This window comes from Leucoraja erinacea, chromosome 1 (assembly GCF_028641065.1).
Source record: "Leucoraja erinacea ecotype New England chromosome 1, Leri_hhj_1, whole genome shotgun sequence".
In the NCBI taxonomy this organism is placed as follows: domain Eukaryota; kingdom Metazoa; phylum Chordata; class Chondrichthyes; order Rajiformes; family Rajidae; genus Leucoraja; species Leucoraja erinaceus.
The window spans coordinates 26,974,046-26,994,614 of NC_073377.1; the positions used below are offsets into that span (position 1 = coordinate 26,974,046).

At 44.9% G+C, this 20,569-nt stretch overlaps 1 protein-coding gene across 1 annotated transcript; it reads left to right on the top strand.

Annotated features, from left to right (window-relative positions):
* The first annotated feature begins 16,050 nt into the window (after nt 1–16,050).
* Nucleotides 16,051–19,206, top strand: rxfp3 (relaxin family peptide receptor 3). Its single transcript, XM_055631398.1, has one exon. The coding sequence runs from the start codon at nt 16,668–16,670 to the stop codon at nt 17,937–17,939; it is 1,272 nt and encodes a 423-aa protein (XP_055487373.1). The 5' UTR covers nt 16,051–16,667; the 3' UTR covers nt 17,940–19,206.
* The last annotated feature ends 1,363 nt before the right edge of the window (nt 19,207–20,569 follow it).

Genomic DNA, 20,569 nt, shown 5'->3' on the forward strand with positions numbered 1-20,569 from the left:
CAAGCCAAGTTGCTCCATTCTCTCAGCATACGACAGTCCTGTCATCCCGGGAATTAAACTTGTAAACCTATGCTGCACTCCCTCAATAGCAAGAATGCCCTACCTCAAATTAGGGGACCAAAACTGCACACAATACTCCAGGTGTGGTCTCACTAGGGCTCTGTACAACTGCAGAAGGACCTATTTGCTAAATTTGATTCCTCTTGTTATAAAGGCCAACATGTCATTCGGTTTCTTCACTGCCTGCTGTATCTGCATGCCTACTTTCATAGACTGATGTACAAGGACCCCCAGATCCCATTGTACTCCCCCTTTTCCCAACTTGACACCATTTAGATAGTAATCTGCCTTCCTGTTTTTGCTACCAGATCACATTTATCCGCATTAAACTTAATCTGCCCACTACCCCCAACCTGTCCAAGTCACCCTGCATTCTCATAGCATCCTCCTCACACTTCACATTGCCACCCAGATTTGTGTCATCTGCAAATTAGCTAATGTTACTTTGAATCCCTTCATCCAAATCATTGATGTATATTGTAAATAGCTGCGGTCCCAGCACCGAGCCTTGCGGTACCTCACTAGTCAACGCCTGCCATTCTGAAAGGGACCCGTTAATCCCTACTCTTTGTTTCCTGTCTTCCAGCCATTTCTCAATCCATGTCAGCAATCCCAATACCATGTGCCCTAATTTTGCCCACTAATCTCCTATGTTAGACCTTATCAAATGCTTTCTGAAAGTCCAGGTACACTACATCCACTGGCTCTCCCTTGTCCATTTTCCTAGTTTCATCATCAAAAAATTCCAGAAGATTAGTCAAACATGATTTCCCCTTCGTTTTCCATACTTACTCGGACCGATCCTGTTACTGCTATCCAAATGTTCGGCTATCTTATCTTTTATAATTGACTCCAGCATCTTCCCCACCACCGATGTCAGGCTAACTGGTCCATAATTCCTTGTTTTCTCTCTCCCGCCTTTCTTAAAAGTGGGATAACATTAGCTACCCTCCAATCCACAGGAACTGATCCTGAGTCTATAGAACATTGGAAAATTATCACCAATGCATCCAAGATTTCTAGAGCCACTTCCTTAAGTACCCTGGGATGCAGACCACCAGGCCCTGGGGATTTATCAGCCTTCAGTCCCATCAGTCTATCCAACCCCATTTCCTGCCTAATGTGGATTTCCTTCAGTTCCTCTGTCACCCCAGATCCTCTGGCCACTACTATATCAGGAAGATTGTTTGTGTCCTCCTTAGTGAAGACAGATCCAAAGTACCTGTTCAACTCATCTGCCATTTCCTTGTTCCCCATAATAAATTCATCTTTTTCGGTCTTCAAGTGTCCAACTTTGGTCTTAACTAATTTTTTCCTCTTCACATACCAAAATAAGCTTTTACTATTCTGCTTTATATTCTTGGCTGGCTTACCTTCGTACCTCATCTTTTCTCCCCGTATTGTATTTTTAGTTATCTTCTGTTGTTCTTTAAACATTACCCAATCCTCTTGCTTCCAGCTCATCTTTGCTACGTTGTACTTCTACCCTTTAATTTTTATACTGTCCCTGACGTCCCTTGTCAGCCATGGTCGTCCCTTTCTCCCCTTGGAATATTTATTTCTCCTAGGAATGAACTGATCCTGCACCTTCTGTATTATTCCTAGAAACACCTGCCATTTTTGTTCCACTGTCATCCCTGCTAGTGTATCTTTCCAGTCAACTTTGGCCAGCTACTCCCTCATGGCCCCATAGTCCCCTTTATTCAACTGCAACACTGACACCTCTGATCTACTCTTCTCCCTCTCCAATTGTAGATTAAACCTGACCATGTTATGGTCACTGCCTCCTCATGCTCATTAACCTCGAGGTCCTTTATCAAATCCAGTTCATTACATAACGCTAAATCCAGAATTGCCTTCTTCCTGGTAGGCTCCAATACAAGCTGTTCTAAGAATCCATCACGAAGGCACTCCACAAAGTCCCTTTCTTGGGGTCCAGTACCAACCTGATTTTCCCAGTCTACTTGCATGTTGAAATAATAATAATAATAATAATAATAATAATAATAATAATAATAAACATAATAATCATAATAATAATAATATATTTTATTTTCATTGCACATAAGCGCAATGAGATTTGGTATGCAGCTTCCATCCGATGTCATAACTCAAATAACTAATAACATTTAGATTTAGATACCTCGAGAACATGGTTTGTAAAAAAAATTACAATAGTAAAATTGTCAAAACAGTTCAAACAGACTAAAGTGCAGATGTGTCTGTGTGACGTGACCATCTGAGGGAGACAGTCCAGGGGGGGGGTGGGGGGCACTCAGCAGGGCCCGTTCAGAGCCGCTATAGCTCTGGGAATGAAGCTGTCCCTGAGTCTGGAGGTGCGGGCGTAGAAGGCCTTGTAACGTCTGCCGGAGGGAAGTAGTTTGAACAGTCCGTTACAAGGGTGTGAGGAGTCTTTATGGATGCTGATGGCCTTCCTGTGGCACCGTGTGTGGTAGATGCCCTCCAAGGCTGGTAGCTGTGTCCCAATAACTTCTGCGCTCTGTGGAGAACACCTTGAAGAGCTCTCCTCTCCGCCTCCGTGTAGCTGAGATACCACACAGAGATGCCATACGTTAATATGCTCTCTGTGATGCAGCAGTAGAAGGTTGTCAGCAGCTGTTGGCCCATAACAAATCTCCCATAACAACCACAGCATTACTTTTACTACATGCCAATTTTAACTCCTGATTCAACTTGCGCCCTATGTCCAGGCTACTGTTTGGGGGCTTGTAGATGAGTCCCATTAGGGTCTTTTTATCCTTACAATTCCTTAGTTCTATCCATACTGACTCCACATCTCCTATTTCAATGTCACCCCTTGCAAGGGACCGAATTTCATTCCTCACCAACAGGGTAACCTCATCCCATCTGACCACCTGTCTGTCTTTTCGATAGGAGGTATACCCTTGAATATTCAGTTCCCAGCCCTGTCCCTCTTGCAGCCATGCCTCAGTAATTCCCACATCATATTGCCAGTTTCTAACTGAGCCTCAAGCTCGTCCACTTTATTCCTTATACTTCGTGCATTGATATTCAGCACTTTGATCTCCGTTTTCACCCCCCCCTTGAACTGGTCGCAATTGGCCCTGACCTTACTCTGTTGTCCATTCTCAAGTTTTCCTTCCCTTTAATTCAAGAATATTTTGTAATTTTTCCTTCAGCCACTTCCCCTTCAACTCCATCTTCATACTCCCAATTGTGTCAATCCCCCCCCCCCCCCCCCCCCCCCCCCCCCCCCCTATTTAGTTTAAACCCACACATGTAGCCCAAGCTAACCTGCCTGCCAGAATGTCGGTCCCCCTCCAGTTAAGGTGTAACCCGTCCATTTTGTACAGGTCACCCCTACCCCGGAAGAGATCCCAGTGATCTATAATTCTAAATCCTTGCTCCCTGCTCCAGCCCCTCAGCCACACATTCAGATCCCCTATCTCCCTGTTCCTGTCCTCACTAGCACGAGGTACTGGAAGCAATCGAGAGATAACCATCGTGGAAGTCCGGCATTTCAGTCTTCTTCCCAACTCTCTGAAGTCATGCTGCAGAACCCCCTTCCTTTTCTTCCCGATGTTGTTTGTGCCTACGTGCACAACTTCTGCCGGCTGTTCACCTTCTCTCTGTCGAGGATGTTCGGAATTCGGCTCGTGACATCCTGAAGCCCGGCACCAGGGAGGCAACAGACCATCCTCGCATCTCGTCTGCCGCCACAGAATCTCCTGTCTGCTCCTCGGGGTAAGGCGTAAGCCATTTAGAACAGAAATGAGGAAAAACGTTTTCACACAGAGGGTTGTAAATCTGGAGAATGATCTGCTTCAGAAGGCAATGGAGGCCAATTTTCTGGATGCTTTCAAGAGAAAGTTAGATAGAGCTCTTAAAGATAGCGATCAGGTGATATGGGGAGAAGGCAGGAACGGGGTACTGATTGTGGATGATTAGCCATGATCATAGTGAATGGTGCTGCTGGCTCAATGGACTGAATGGCCAATGCCTGCACCTATTGTCTATTGTCTAACATGTTCTCTTGACTTGTAAGTAATTGTAGATTGTGATCGCAAGAGCTTTAATGCATATTTTCATATGTATGTAGCATCCAGTGGCTCCTTCCTGGGAAAGCAAGAGCTTGCTGGGCAGAAAGAATGCCTTTTGTATTATCTATTTTTATGCTGTCAGATGGCCAATTCTGTGGGCATACACAATCAACTTCCTGGCCATCTTGTCGAGCAGACACAAGTGGTGTAGCATGTGGGGGGGGGGGGGGGGGGGGGGGATGGGGGGATTGCCTTTTTAATCATATGTCAATGCTATAAAATGTAAACTGAAATGGAATAACATATCGTTTGAGCGACCAGGTTTAATTCTCATGTAATAGATGAGGACATAGCTTTCAGGTGAGAGGGGCAAGGTTTAAAGGAGATGTGCCCAAAATGTTGGAGTAATTCAGTGGGACAGGCAGCATCTCTGGAGACAAGGAATGGGTGAGGTTTCGGGTCGAGACCTCACGTAGGAGATCTAGTGTGGGGGAGGGACGGGAGAGAGGGAAAGCAAAGGCTACTTGGATAGAAAAATCAATATTCATACCGCTGGGTTGGTTGTAAGCTGCCCAAGAGATGGAGAGGTGCAGGTACAAGTGTTTTATAGAGATGGTGGGGGTGCCTGGAACGCGCGCCCAGGGGTGATAGTGGTGTTTAAAAGGCTTCTAGATAGGCACATGGTTGTACAAGGAATATAGAGATATGGATCGCAGAGGAGATTAATTTATATTGACATCGTATTCAACACTGACATTGTGGGCAGAAGGGCGAGTTTCCGTGCGGTACTGCTGTATGTTCCATGTTCCAATATATGTTTTAACGTAAACATCACATTGTCAATAGTCCTTGAATACGTTTTGTAACCAATGTATGGAAACCACAAACACAGTACAATTAAAATAACTTATCGGAACAGAGAACACTTGGAGCCGGGGGTTGTTTCGAGTGGTCAAAGCAAAAACAGACACACTGTGTGTTATTTATCCAAATAACTCTTTATGACCATCTTCCTCCAGAATAGATCGATGCTACCGTGTAAAAGGGTTCATAGGAGCAAATGGAATACATATAACTATTCGAGTGAACCAGCATCAATAAATAATCCGTTTGTTAATGCATTAAACTCGAAAATCAGATATTTCTTGCGTTTTATTCAAGGCGAGTGAATCTTTCTGGTTGAATTGTTAGAAGATCAGAGATATGCCATCGGAGTCCCCTGGCGGCAGATGTGAGGACCGCGCTTCATTTGTGCGATAAATCACTATCCGGGCGCGTCGTGGGAAGACGCCACTAGAAATTGAATCTCTTTTATGGAAATAAATACAAACCTGAAACGCTTCTCATTTACGGTGTGGGTCAATTTACTTCTCCCATTGCCCGGTTTATGCAATTAGAGCCAGTTTCGCTGATTTTGCGGCGTTTGGTTGGTACGTGCTGCGATTAACCAGAATTGACATAATCCGACATAATTGAAAATTCAGATCGCCAGAGATGCTGCCTGACCCGCCTGACGTTGTTGTGTCTATCTACTATGGCAAAACTCGTGCTATTTCCTCCTCCCCTCGTTCCTCTCCCGTGTTTTTATTCTCCGTTCCATCTAACTGAGCCGGCTGTTCCCGTCTTTCCTCAATCCCTGGTTAGAAAAGGGAATAAGTACAAGGAACAGTACATAACAGGCTGTGCAGAAGATCAGATCAGACGGGGTTTGTAAAACCATTTGGGGCACAATGTACAATGTACACCCGTTTACCCCATCCACATCAATGCGAGAAAAGTAGAAATACGTGGACCACGGGATGTCAAAACGGAGTATGTTCCACGATTTATTACGCCGCCACATAACAGGATACACTTGCACCACGGTGATTTCGTTTTCTTTTTTGCCAAAACACTGTTTTCACTAAAAGGGATAGGATTTTAATTTGGGTCCGGATGCAGGCAGGTGGGTGGACTCGGGGCTGAGCATCAAATGTATTTTGTCTCAACAACGTGAGGCCCAAATACTCTTGGCCTTTATCAGCGCACAATGATTTCCTCAACCCACTGGAGCAAGAAACGGGAGCAAAGCGGCTGCTGGTCGAAGAGTTGAACATTCTGGCTCCTAGCCCACCGTCAAGAAGGTTAAATCTCGAAATACGAGCTGAAGGAAACTACTGGCTTCTTAGGCCCATCGCAAAAGAGCTATATAGTCATAGAGTGATACAGCGTGGAAATAGTCCCATCGGCCCAACTTACCCACAGCTACACTAGTCCCACCTGCCCGTTTGGTCCATATCCCTCCAAAACTGTCCCATCCATGAACCTGTCTAACTGTTTCTTAAACGTTGGGATAGTCCCTGCTTATGGCAGCTTGTTCCATACACCCACTACCTGTGTGTGAAAGAGTTACTCCTCAGATTCCTATTAAATATTTCCCCTTCACATTAAACCTACTATCGCCTACTCCAAGCAAGAGACTCTGTGCATCTACCCAATCTATTCCTCTCATGGTTTCATACACCTCAATAAAATCACTCCGCATCCTCCTGTGCTCCAAGGAATAGAGTCCCAGCCTGCTCAAGCTCTCCCTATAGCTCAGACCTTCTTGTCCTGCCAACACAGATGTGAAAATATACTTCCTCGAAAAATATCCTGGTACTCGGGACCATTTACGATACCAGACCTTACAAGAGAAAATCTTTTTTTGTTATTTTAGACAATAGACAATAGACAATAAACAATAGGTGCAGGAGTAGGACATTTGGTCCTTCAAGCCAGCACCACCATTCAATGTGATCATGGCTGATCATCCCCAATCAGTACCCCGTTCCTGCCTTTTCCCCATATCCCCTGACTCCGCTATTTTTAAGAGCCCTATCTAGCTCTCTCTTGGAAGCATCCCGAGAACCCGCCTCCACCGCCCTCTGAGGAAGAGAATTCCACATACTCACCAGTCTCTGTGAGAAAAAGTGTTTCCTTGTCTCCGTTCTAAATGGCTTAATCCTTATTCTTAAACTGTGGCCCCTGGTTCTAGACTCTCCCAACGTTGGGAACATGTTTCCTGCCTCTAGTGTATCCAAGCCCTTAACAATCTTGTATGTTCCAATAAGATACCCTCTCATCCTTCTAAACTCCAGAGTGTACAAGCCCAGCTGCTCCATTCTCTCAGCATATGACTTCCACCATCCCGGGATTTAACCTTGTAAACCTACGCTGCACTCCCTCAATAGCTAGAATGACCTTCCTCAAATTAGGGGACCAAAACTGCACACAATACTCCAGGTGTAGTCTCACTAGGGCTCTGTACAACTGCAGATGGACCTCTTTGCTCCTATATTCGATTCCTCTTGTTATAAAGGCCAACTTGCCGTTTGCTTTCTTCACTGCCTGCTGTACCTGCATGCTTACTTTCATAGACTGATGTACAAGCACCCCCAGATCCCGTTGTACTTCCCCTTTTCCCAACTTGACACAATTTAGACAGTAATCTGCCTTCCTGTTTTTGCTACCAAAGTGGATAACCTCACATTTATCCGCATTAAACTTCATCTGCCATGCATCTGCCCACTCCCCCAACCTGTCCAAGTCACCCTGCATTCTCATAGCATCCTCCTCACAGTTCACACTGCCACCCAGCTTTGAGTCATCTGCAAATTTTCTAATGTTACTTGGAATCCCTTCATCCAAATCATTGATGTATATTGTAAATAGCTGCGGTCCCAGCACCGAGCCTTGCGGAACCCCACTAGTCACTGCCTGCCATTCTGAAAGCGACCCGTTAATCCCTACTCTTTGTCGTGCATAGTTATTTTGTCGTGCATTTTAAAAGTTGCACAGTAAATATATACATCACCATTGTATTGACTGACAAAATACAATATGTAATCAGGCCCTTCGACCCAAAGATACTAGATGGGCTCCGCTCTAGTATCTTTGCTTCGACCAACCGATCACCATTCACATTAGTTCCACGATATTGCACTTTCTCACCCATTCCCTACACACTAATTAATCTATAAATGAGGAAGCCGGAGCACCTAGAGGAACGGTCACAGGGACAGCGTGCAACCTCCACACAGACAACGCCCGAGGTGAAAATCGAACCCGGGTCTATGGTGCTGTGAGGCAGCAGCTCTCCACGCTGTGCCACTGTGCTGCCCTATTAAATAACATAGAAACATAGACATAGAAATTAGGTGCAGGAGTAGGCCATTCGGCCCTTCGAGCCTGCACCGCCATTCAATATGATCATGGCTGATCATCCAACTCAGTATCCCGTACCTGCCTTCTCTCCATACCCTCTGATCCCCTTAGCCACAAGGGCCACATCTAACTCCCTCTTAAATATAGCTAATGAACTGGCCTCAACTACCCTCTGTGGCAGAGAGTTCCAGAGATTCGCCACTCTCTGTGTGCAATACCTTTCGTGACGATAACCTTTCTTGTATCGTCATTGAGTAGGCAATGATAATACTACACCCCCTAGCGTCATTAATAGATACCACAACATTGACATAGGGAGAAAGCAAACTCGATACCATTTCCCGTTCGCAAGAAACCTCGCGTTGTTTTTTTTTTGACAGATCACTGAATATTTGGTTTAACCGAGAGAAAACCCTTTAAACCATAATTGCTGACACAATGTAAATGTCCGTCCAACCCACCAATGATATCTAAATATGTTTCCAATGAATTATTTATGAGTTTCAGGAGTTCTATCCGACACAATTTATTGCGCGCGCACACACACACACACACACACTGATAACTATTAATAAAAGTGACCAAAAAGTTTAATTGAATGGTTACTTGTTTAAAGACCCGCTTTCAGCCTGGACGCTGCAGTTATCCTGGAGTGGATCGGCGACGCAACAGGCCAACACTGCCCCCTTACTATCACTCATAGAACTCACTGAATTATCACCCCGTCACTACTCGTTCTCTTGGAGATCTTCTCGCTTCTTGTCATTTTAAAGGTGCCCTTGTTCCTCCAACATTAATCCTGTATCATTTCTTCCTTTCTCTGAATTGTTAACGTTTTTGTATTTTATTTCATGTCCGTGTGTCGTTTGCTGCTCTTTGCTAAATCGTTCTTGCCAAAGCGTGTCTTCAAGTAGGTATATTTTAGCCCAGCATTAGTAGAGAGTGATACTGTGGCCATACGTGAAGTTGACCTCGATGTCACCAAAGTAAGGCATCACCAGGAAAGCGATACGAAATCACCCACTGTACGTATGTTTTGACAAGAGAAATTCGTCACAAAATAGTCCACTTTAGAACCAAACATCCTTAAAGACGTTCTACAGAAAACAAACCAACATCGTTAAATAGTGAACAGATATTAGACAGAATTATATAAAAACAGAACTATAAAAACCCCACTAAACACAGAAATGCTGGGGGAAATCTATTTTTCGATTTCCATAACGCAGGCTTTTATTTTAAATTTCATTAAAAACTTTTTTTTTGTCGTTTTAGTTTTAGAGATACAGCATGGAAGGAAACAAGCCCTTCAAGCTACCACTTCCACGCTCACTTTTCTTGCCCATCTACACTTCTACCATTTGCCCGTTTTAGGCTATAACCTGAGCAAAAGCAAAGTGTTGGAGGAACTCAGCGTGTCAGGCCCACCTGTGGAGGGAATTGACAGACGAGTCGGATCCTTCTTCAGTCAGCGTTCCTGGAGTCCCACAAGCTCTTCTACAACGTTGTCTTTTATAGGAACACTAGACCAAGTGGGACCCGTTGGGTCCCGACCCCTCAACGCGCGGTTGGGGCGGGGGGGGTAGGCCTGTGGCGTCTACACACACACTAAACCATCCCCCACACACGGGGGGGGGGGGGGGGGAAGGGGGGGGGGGGGGCGGGAGGGGGGAGGGGGGGAGGGGGGGGGCGGGCGGGGCGAGGGGGGGGCGAGGGGCGGGGGGGGGGGGGGGGGGGGGGGGGGGGGGGGGGGGGTAGGGGGTGGGGGGGGGGGAGAGGAGGGGGGAGGGGGAGAGGAGGCGGGGAGAGGAGGAGAGGGGGAGGGAGAGGAGAGGAGAGGGAGAGGACGGGGGAGGGAGATGGGGGGAGGGGGGAGGAGGAGGGGGGAGGGGGGGGGTGTGGGTCGAGAGGGGGGGAGTGAAGGGGGGAGAGGAGGAGGGGGAGAGGAGGGGAGGAGGGGAGTCGGGCAGGCGAGCGGGGCTGCAAGCGAGCAGACTGTGAGTGGGGGGGGGGGGGGGGGTTTTGATGTAACTCGCAGCTCATGGAAAACAGTGCGCACAGGCCCCTCGAGCAGACCCATTGTAACGTCAGCAGCTCGTTTATTTTCTAAGTTATTTGACATTTTTGAGCATTTTCATAAATAACTCGAGAAATAATGCATGATGTTTTCAGATAAGGCGATTTTTGACTTCACAGCATAAATTTATATCGGAATAGGGTGATTTCACGAAAGGTCACTGGAGCGTAGATCCGCACCCACGTGACCGAAAATCTCAAGTGGAGGACATGCTAGACATCCGGTACATGTTAGTCGGAATTATCGCGTTTGCTCGCATTATTGACTTACTTTTGATGAAATTCAGCGAGCAAACGCGATAATTCCCGATATTTTGGACCTTTAAATCTCCACAGCAAATGTCCGCTGTTCACTTCCGCTGGATTGGCACCTTCAGCTCCCTCTTTAATTTACCTTAGTGTCTATCTTTTTTGTTAACTGTAAATCTAGGTAGCTGTGCCTCACGGTCACCCCGACTGGCACAATAAATTGCAGATCAAAACCTGGCCGTTTTCTATGTTTTTAAGGGGTGTGAAAGTGCGTGTTTTCCCATCCACTAACATGTACCGGATGTCTAGCATGTCCTCCACTTGAGATTTTCGGTCACGTGGGTGCGGATCTATGCTCCAGTGACCTTTCGTGAAATCACCCTATATGTAAAAATTTCACCGTTAGCGCATCGTATTTTCGAGGAGATGTGAAATGCACACAAACAGCACGCAAATAAATACACATCCAAGATCAGAGTTTTATAAGTATAATGGTAAGAGGCATGAACAAAATTAGGGATTTCACCCCATCGAGTATATTCCGCCATTCGATTATGAATGATCTATTTTTCAGCATCTCAATCCCATGCTCTTGCTTTCTTGAGGTAAATGTTGATGCCTTTATTCAAGCAATGAGGTTTGCTCAAGATTCCAGCATCTGCAGTCTCTTGTGATTCTCTTAAGCCTAATGCTTCTGTGCCTTGCCTGGTAAAGGGTCTGTCCACATGCTTCTTAAACATAGTAACTGCATCTAATTCCACAACCTCATTTGGCAGCTATTCCAGATATCAACCACCCTCTGTTTAAAAATAACTTTCTGGTCCTCTTTAACACTCCTTCCTCTCACCTTAAACCTTTGCCCTGCCGTTTGTGTTACCCCTACTATGGGGAAACATATTTTGATTATCTACCTCTCTATGCCTCTCATAAGCATGTATATTTATATTAGGCAAATCAACCAGTCCCCATCTCTCCCCATAACTAAACTCCTCCAATCCAGACAGCATCCTGGTGAAACTCCTCTGTATTCTATCCAAAAAAATTAACGACCTTCCTATGATTTGATGACTACAGCTACATATAATAAAAATAACCAGAGGATTGTAAATTTGCAACATTGCATTCCAACTCTTACAATCTATTTGCCAACCTATGATGGCAAGCATGACATGTTTGCAAAACTAGGGTCTTATAGCCCTGGGTTTCTCTGTTCATCAACATCATCCATTGATCACTACCCTCTCCCTATGATAAATACCTTCCCCACAACATTGCGTGACTTCCCCCACGTGGTTTTCCATCAGATTCGGAATTTACTTTTCATCTTTTAATATTTTTGACTTTTGTTAAATGTTGCTATTAAATTTATCTGGTTATTCTATGTAAAATAAATACACAGACAGGAGAGCAACTGGAACATATTTACCTTGCACAGCTATTTTCAATCACCATTAAACCTCTGTCTCCATATATACCTCCTGCATCTATGTATTAACTAAGTAACACATAGTCAGCATGGTTGAGAGTACACAGTTTCCTGGAGTTCACTTTTATGGCCACCCTGCTCGTGCTCTCTGCAGGAACTAACTGGCTAGATGTTTGCTTCTTGTGGTCACAGAACCACAGAATGGTGACAGCGGGGATGGAGGCCATTGGATCATAGGAGTCATTACAAACACTGTGTAAGAACAATCCTACATGTCACACCCATGCCCTCTCCCACACATTCTTTAAGACTAAGAAAGTTCTGAGTACTATTAATGGGGTAGACTGCAGGAAACATCACCCCATATCCCAGTGTGGAAATGTCATACTAGAGGGCATAGGTATAAGGTGAGAGGTGGCAGCTTAATGGGGATGTGCAGGGCAAGTTTTATTTATACACATAGTGGGGGCTTGGAACACATTGCCAGGGATGGTGATGGAGGCAGATACAATAGTGACATTTAAGAGGTTTTCAGATAGGCACACGGAAGTGCAGGGATTAGAGGGATATGGATTATGAACAGGCAGATTAGATTAGTTTACTGGAACTTCCCATTCTGTTAGATTTGCTTTGTTTAGTTTAGCTTTGTTTAGTTTATTATCACGTGTACTGAGATACAGTGAAAAGATTTTGGTTGCATGCCATCCAGTCAGCGGAAAGGCTATACATGATGACAATTGAGCTGTCACAGATGCAGGATAAAGGGAATTACTAAAAATGCAAGAGCACAGAAAAGTCCAATTAAATATAGTCGAAGGGTCTCCAGTGAGGGAGATGGTAAATAAGACTGCTATAGGCCCAAACATTATGGCTGAAGGGCCCATACTTTTACTGTACTGTTCTATGTTCTATGTTCTATATCAGAGGTAGGTTAAAAAACACAGGACATAGATTTAAAGTATGGGGTAAGAAAATTATTGGGAATCTGAGGATGACTTTTTTTTCATCCTGAGTGTGGTCAGTTTATGAAATGCAACACCAGACACACTGGTGGAAGCACTGTCACTGACAGCATAGGGGGCGTGTCTTAGATGACCACTCAAACACTGAGGCATCGAAGACTCTGGGTGAACTGCTGGAATATAGATTAATAGATTCATTAGATAGTTTCCCACTGGTTGGTGTGGATGTGGTGTGATCCATTGCCTTTATCTATGCTGTACGATTCTATGACTCTACAGCATAATAACTGCCTTCTGAATGCTACTTTAATTCTGCCTCCAGTGTTCCCCTGGCAGTGCATCCCATCCTACACATCATGTAGAGAAAAAAACATCTTCCTACTCTTGTATTGTTCAGGTCATTCAAGTAATTCAGTTCCCTTTTCACAGCTATTATTTATTTCTCACTCTCTCTCCTCCCTCCCCCCCTCTCTCTCTCTCTCTCTCCCCTCCCTCTCTCTCTCTCTCCTCTCTCTCACTCTCTCCTTTTATCTCTCTCTCTCTCCACAACTTTCCTCCCCCCTCTCTCTCCCTCCCTCTCTCCCCCTCTCTTTCTCTCCTCCCCTCCTTCTCTCTCCTCTCTCTCTCTCTCCCCCTCTCTCTCTCTCTCTCTCTCTCTCCCCCCCCCCCTCCCCCCCCCCCCCCTCTCTCTCTCTCTCTCTGCATTATGTTAATTACATTAAAAGTATTCAACTGATCCAAAAATGCTCCGGTGAAAAAGGAAAATTAATCATTGATATCAATGTTCACGAGATGGGTTGGACTAGATTAGTTTTCATAAGGATATTAAAACCGTAAGAAATGAAAACAGGAGCAGGTATTTCAATGATTTATTCATGTTTTGCCATTCAACAAGATTATGGCTGATCTCTTATCTCAGTGCTCCTTTCTCGTACTAACCATAGATCCCTGATTTCTTTCAACGTCCTAAAACCTATTGATCTTTGCTTGAGTATACTCACTCCCCGAGCCCCAACAACTCTCCTAGATAGTGTACTCCAAAAGTTCAGTACCAAGGGATCAGAGACATTTCGGCCCTCAAGACCCCTTTAAAACTCCAACTCGACGTTTTAAATACTCCAGCGGTAGGTTCAAGCTTGCCTCCACCCAGGCAAGCATTTCACTTCAATTAGATCGGTCTGTGTTCTTATAATCTGGAGATTGATTTACTTGTCCTAATATGGCAACAATTGCTCGGCCTGGCCTTGGATAAACTGTGAATCTTTGTTGCACTTTCCCTATTACAAACATATCATCCTTAGATTGGAAGGTGAGAGCTGTGCGTAGGATTGTAAATTTGGCTTCAACTTTCAGTAAAGAAAGGGCAAACTGCTGGAATACATGGATAGGCAACGTGTCGGGCCGGGACTGATTGTAGTTGGGTGGAGGGGGAGAAAGCTGGAAAAGGCGGGACAAAGCCTAGCAAGTGACGAGGAAACAGGTGAGAGAGGCTTGTTTGGCAGATGGGTGGCCAAAGGCTACAAAAGGAGACAAAAGGGTGTCAGATAAGGAGAGAAGTGGAGTGAAATGTAGGGGTTGGACAGGCTAGATGCAGGAAGATTGTTCCCGATGTTGGGGAAGTCCACAACAAGGGGTCCCAGTTTAAGGATAAAGGGGGAATATTTTAGGACTGAGATGTGAAAAACATTTTTTACACAGAGAGTGGTGAATCTCTGGAATTCTCTACCACAGAATGTAGTTGAGGCCAGTTCATTGGCTATATTTAAGAGGGAGTTAGATGTGGCCCTTGTGGCTAAAGGGATCAGGGGGTATGGAGAGAAGGCAGGTACAGGATACAGAGTTGGATGATCAGCCATGATCATATTGAATGACGGTGCAGGCTCGAAGGGCCGAATGGCCTGCTCCTGCACCTATTTTCTCTGTTTCTGTTTCTATGTAAAGCCAGAGGGAGAGGTATAGGTGGAAAGAGACGGGGGCGGGATAGTAGGAGAAATGAGTGCGCACCCATTCTGCTAATTCCAACCTTAAAATACTCGATCAGATCTTTAAACCATACTTCATAAATCCACGCTAAGTTTCCTCAATCTGATGTTTAGCATTTCCCTAAAGTCAGGCTAACTGGACTGAACGATTGCTACCTATTCTGCAGAAAACCGCAGAGGTTCCATGGAGTTTTTGGAAGATTACTGTTATCTGTAAAGCCTCCTCGTTGAAACGCTCGGGGTGTAAATCATCTACTCCGGATAATTTATTATCACTCGGCCTCGTAATTTCTTCCTGCTTCCTCTATCTAACTCGGAACTCAATGTGTCATAATTTACGCTAGATAAATGGATGCAATGAAATACGAGTCGCCACCTGGAAAATGCCAGAACACCTAAAGATGGTAAACTTTATGGCAAGGCGAAAGTCAATTAAACACAAAAAAATGTTTGCAAAGCAATATACGGATATTGCTAGAAATATAAAATATTGATTAAAAAGAAAATGCTGGGTATAATCGTCTCTCCGGACACACGCACACCTGTCGAGAGTTGAGTTTAGAGGGATTCAGCGCGGAAACAGGCCCTTCGGCCCACCGAGTCCGTGCCGACCAGCGATCCCCGCACATCAACACTATCCTGCACACTATCCTGCACACGTACAGACAGCACCCGTAGTCAGGATCGAACCTGGATCTCTGGCGCTGCAGGAAGGCTCGACTCTACCGCTGCGCCACCGTGCCACATTAAAAGAGAGTTAACGTTGATGGCCCTTGTCAGAACAATGCATAAAGTCACCGCGGATCTAGATCCAAGTTAACAACTGCCCATCTTACGGTCAGTGCTGCCAGTTCATAAGTTATCGGGGGAGAGTCAGGCCATTCGGCCCATCAAGTCAACTCCATCATTCAATCGTGGCTGATCCATCTTTCCCTCTCAGCCCAATTCCCCTACAATTCCAATTAAAATTGAATCCTGCTGAATCTTCTCCCCAAAATTAAGAATTTGGCCCGCGTTGCCGATTGTGACAGATTCACCACCCTCTGGCTAATGTTCCCACGAATACGCTCCGAACCTTTCAAATACACGAGTTAGCGCCATATCCATTGACGATGTGCTGAAGAGATTTTTGGCTTCACGACGTTTTAACACAAGTCACAACTATTCCAATTGCAAGCATGGCAGCAGTGTCAGGATTGATGTTTGCAATTAAATAGTTTAAAATACATTATTATGAACCCGAGCTACGTATTGACCATGTTACCATATAACCGCCGGTCTGCAAAGTGATGTAAATCTGTACAATGTGATGCTTCTATTTGAAAGTCAGGAGAGCACCGCGGCTGCAACAATGACTGGCTGCAACTCCATGCACTGTACACATTGTATATCATTGATTGGGAAGTAAAACCGGCGGCGCGATGTCTTTCGAAAGGATGTCTGAGTTTTGCGGGGAATTGATCCGGTCATTTTATCCACACAATGCAGTGCAACCCCCCGAGGAGAGAAGACTCCTACAGTCTCAGAGATTAAAAAGCGGTGGAGGCATGCGCGGAGCCAAGCATCCTACTCGCTGGCGTAATTTGACGGAGCGCTGAGTGTGAGATATAAGGTTGTCTCATGTTAGCAAGTTGAAAACTTCCCGATTGGAGACCGTCTCGAAGAAAATCCAGCGGTCTTGCAAGCCAGGTGAAGTAGAAATGGGATGGATGCCAATTTCATCTCAAGAAACCAGTCGGCTTCTCTGGACGAGGTCATGATAGACAGGGATAGAAATGAGATTCTTCCCAATTATTTCCTTGAGAAACTTTTGTTGCTCGACAAGAACAACCAGTCTCTCCACGAGTTGCTGAAGTATTTTGATGTGGACGAACAAGGCATCATTGGGAGTGGTTCCCCCGCCATGCGGATCACCATCTCCATCGTTTACTCCATGGTATGCGCCTTGGGGCTGGTGGGCAACATGCTGGTGTTGTACCTGATGAAGAGCAGACAGGAATGGAAGAAGTCCTCCATCAACCTGTTTGTGACCAGCTTGGCAGTGACGGATTTTCAGTTCGTCCTGACCCTTCCATTCTGGGCAGTGGACACTGCCCTGGACTTCAGCTGGCCCTTTGGAAAGATGATGTGCAAGATTGTCACCTCGGTCACCACAATGAACATGTACGCCAGTGTTTTCTTCTTGACAGCCATGAGCATCGCGAGGTACTGGTCGGTGGCGTCGGCGCTGAAGCCCAGGCGGCGATTTAACGGATGCTCGGCAAAATGGGTCAGTATCCTGATCTGGATTTCGGCAATCTTAGCTATCACGCCCCAAGCCGTGTTTTCCACAACCAAGACGCTCTTTAACGAAGAGTTCTGCCTGCTTAAGTTTCCAGACCACAACGGCTCCACACAGTTCTGGCTTGGCGTCTACCACATCCAAAAGATCTTGCTCGGGTTCGTAGTCCCACTTATTGTTATCACAATGTGCTACCTGCTCCTTCTACGGTACGTGACCAAGAGGAATATCGGCAGCTCCAGCACTAAGAGGTCGAAAGTGACCAAGTCCGTCATGATAGTCGTGCTCTCCTTTTTCCTCTGCTGGCTTCCTAATCAAGCCTTGACATTCTGGGGCGTCCTGATCAAGATGAACGTCCTTAACTTCAGCAACGAATACTACAACACGCACTCCTACATCTTCCCCATCACCATCTGCCTGGCTCACACCAACAGCTGCTTGAACCCTGTTCTGTACTGTCTGATGAGGAGGGAGTTTAGGAAGGCGCTGAAGAGTATGTTTTGGAGGGTGAACTCTCCGACCACTATCAATATGCGTCCTTTCGCGGCCAGCGCCAAACCAGAGCAAGATCATAGACATGTCATAATTCCGATAAACTCCGTGCCACCGGAGATTTCGTACTATCCGCCAGGGGTTGTAATGCACAATAGCCAGTATGACATTTTACCAGCTAGCTCTACGGAGCGCCGGTATTAGAGATATTGCTGACACGGTTACATTGCTCTGTTTTCCAAAATAGCCTTTTTTTTTTTGCGTTTCGAAACTGATTGTAATTTGATCATTCCGCCTGTCTCCGTCTCCGTCTCATTTACATGGTATCGCGCAAACCCGCCAGTTGTTATCGTGGAGCCAACGCGAGTCCACATATTACTGAAAAGCAGGTTCCCCCGAGCGTGGTCACACCGCAGCCGTCTCAATGCCAACGTAAACGTTACTTTAGTGAAAAGGCGCCCCTTCCCAAAGTGCTGTCTGACCGCTCGTTTCGTCCACCCGCGAAGTTATTTGGACAGCGACCCAACTAGCAGCAAAAGCCAGCATCGAGCCGTGACTGTATTCATACTCACGTTATTGTAAAATCCGATCAGAGATTGATCCAGCAATAGGTCTTTTACTGTGCAACGTCAAAAACTAATGTTTTACCGCTATTGGTTTAGAAGGGGATACAAAAGCCTGCAGTTGCTGGAATCTTGAGCAAACCATATGGTGCTGGAGGAACTCAGCGGGTCAGTCAGCATCTGGGGAGGGAAAGGACAGACGATGTTTCAGGGTGGGAACTGAAAAACAGAAGAAATGTCCCGACCTGAAATGCCTCGTGTCCATTACCTCCACAGATGCTGACTGACCCCTGCGTTCCTCCAGCTCTGTGTTTTGCATCAGATTCAAGCACCTGCTGTTCCTTGTGTGCGCGGTCTATCATTGGCGTGGTTTCCCTTTCGCCCTCTCCATTCCCAAACCCTCAAGGAAGAAAGGTCCCAATCCGAAACGTCACCCATTGTTTTTCTCCAGCGATGCTGCCTGACTCGCTGAGTTACTCGAGTACTTTGTGTCTCTCCAAGATCCATGTCAACTGCATTTATTGCATTATTTCCTTTATTGGGAACATACCCGTCTAAATCTCCCGAAATTATAGCGTTTCTGACATTGTGGTGTAGTTTTGATCCGAAGTTTCATTTATCCGCGATAATGCAAGCGATATTTTGAATTACGTTATTATAACATAAAAAAAGTTTTTTCATGGCTAATATATTGGATAGAATTCAACCGCTAACCATGCCTCGATACTGCTTTTTTTACTCGTTTAATCTATTTTATTCATTATTTTATTTACTTTGCTATTTCTAAGATTCCCGAACATATGAATACATTTTATATTATATTACAAGAACACATTTTGCATGTCACTGCCGACCTAACAACTAAAGTTTCAGAGTACTATTACTGGACTGCGGCTGTTTTTCTATCACCATTGTGGGCACTCATTTATTTAAAAAAATAAGTTATAAGTAAATTATATTGAACACACTATAATGTTCTATATGGAAACCCGATAAGTTAAAAGGCTTGAATAATTTAACGTTTTATTACTTTTTCGCATTGATGCAAAATAATTTCAAATTTCCATATGTAGTAACAGAAACTGCTCCAGGTTATATTCTGACACAGTTTGGTCTTCATACACCTTATGCAATTGGAGTCATAAATTAGCATTCAATTCAAAATCACAGAATCAAACAATTTATTGAGAAGCTATTTATTTTCTCTTGGTTTGCAGGGTTTAGTGTATGAAGTACAAAAGGCCATAGACGATAGGAGAAGAATTAGGCCATTCGGCCCATCAAGTCTACTCTGTCATTGAATCATGGCTGATCTATCTCTCCATCCTAACCCCATTCTCCTGCCTTCTCTTGTCAGCCTTTAGTGTCCAATCCCTGAATGGCATTGATGGGATGTTAAATAAGTAATTTCTTCAGTCAATGGAATCCAAAGTGTACAGTTAGGAACTTTCAGAAATTGAATTACAGCCCATTACAACCCCATCCCCACCCCCATCATTCAAACCCGATGATGAAGAGAATGTGTTTTATTTTGAAGACAAATTGGAGATATCTCGAAGAGGAACTTGGTGATGCCGTTCCTAGCTGCGTGTCATCTTTGTCCTTCACATGCAGGATGAGGCTTGGTGAGCTGCTGACAAAGGAATCCAACCAAGTTGATCAGAGCATCTTGTATATTGTACACTCTGTAGTTACAGTGCACTAATGTGAAGGAATTGAACATTATGGTTGTGGAAGGTGAGCCAATTAACAATGTTGCTATGTCCTGAATGTGAAGTGTTCCATAGTAGTTGTTGAACAACACTCATCCAGGCAAGTGAGTGGTACTGACTAGACCTTGTAGATGATGCATAAGACTTGGAGGGGTAGGGAGTCACTCAATACAGAACCGCTGACTTGTTCTAAAAAAACAGAATGTTATGGCCAACCTAGTTGATGTTGTGGATCTTCATGATGGTAGAGTTTGTGAGCACGCTGCTTATCGAAGGGAAGTGATAATACTTCCATTCATTGGAAATGACATGGAATATATCACAATGCAGACCATTAATCTTGATCTTGATTAATTTGATGACACCAAGATTGTTGAGATCGTGGACTGTGAAGGGAACTGTCAAAGCATTGAGCTGGATATAAATCAGCGAGAAAAATTGGTGATAAAATGGTAGATGGAGTTTAATCCAAGATCACATGTAAAGGGAAAATATAATTAATGGCATGACCTTTTATAGCATTAATGTACAGAGCGATCTTGGGCTCCAAGGACATACT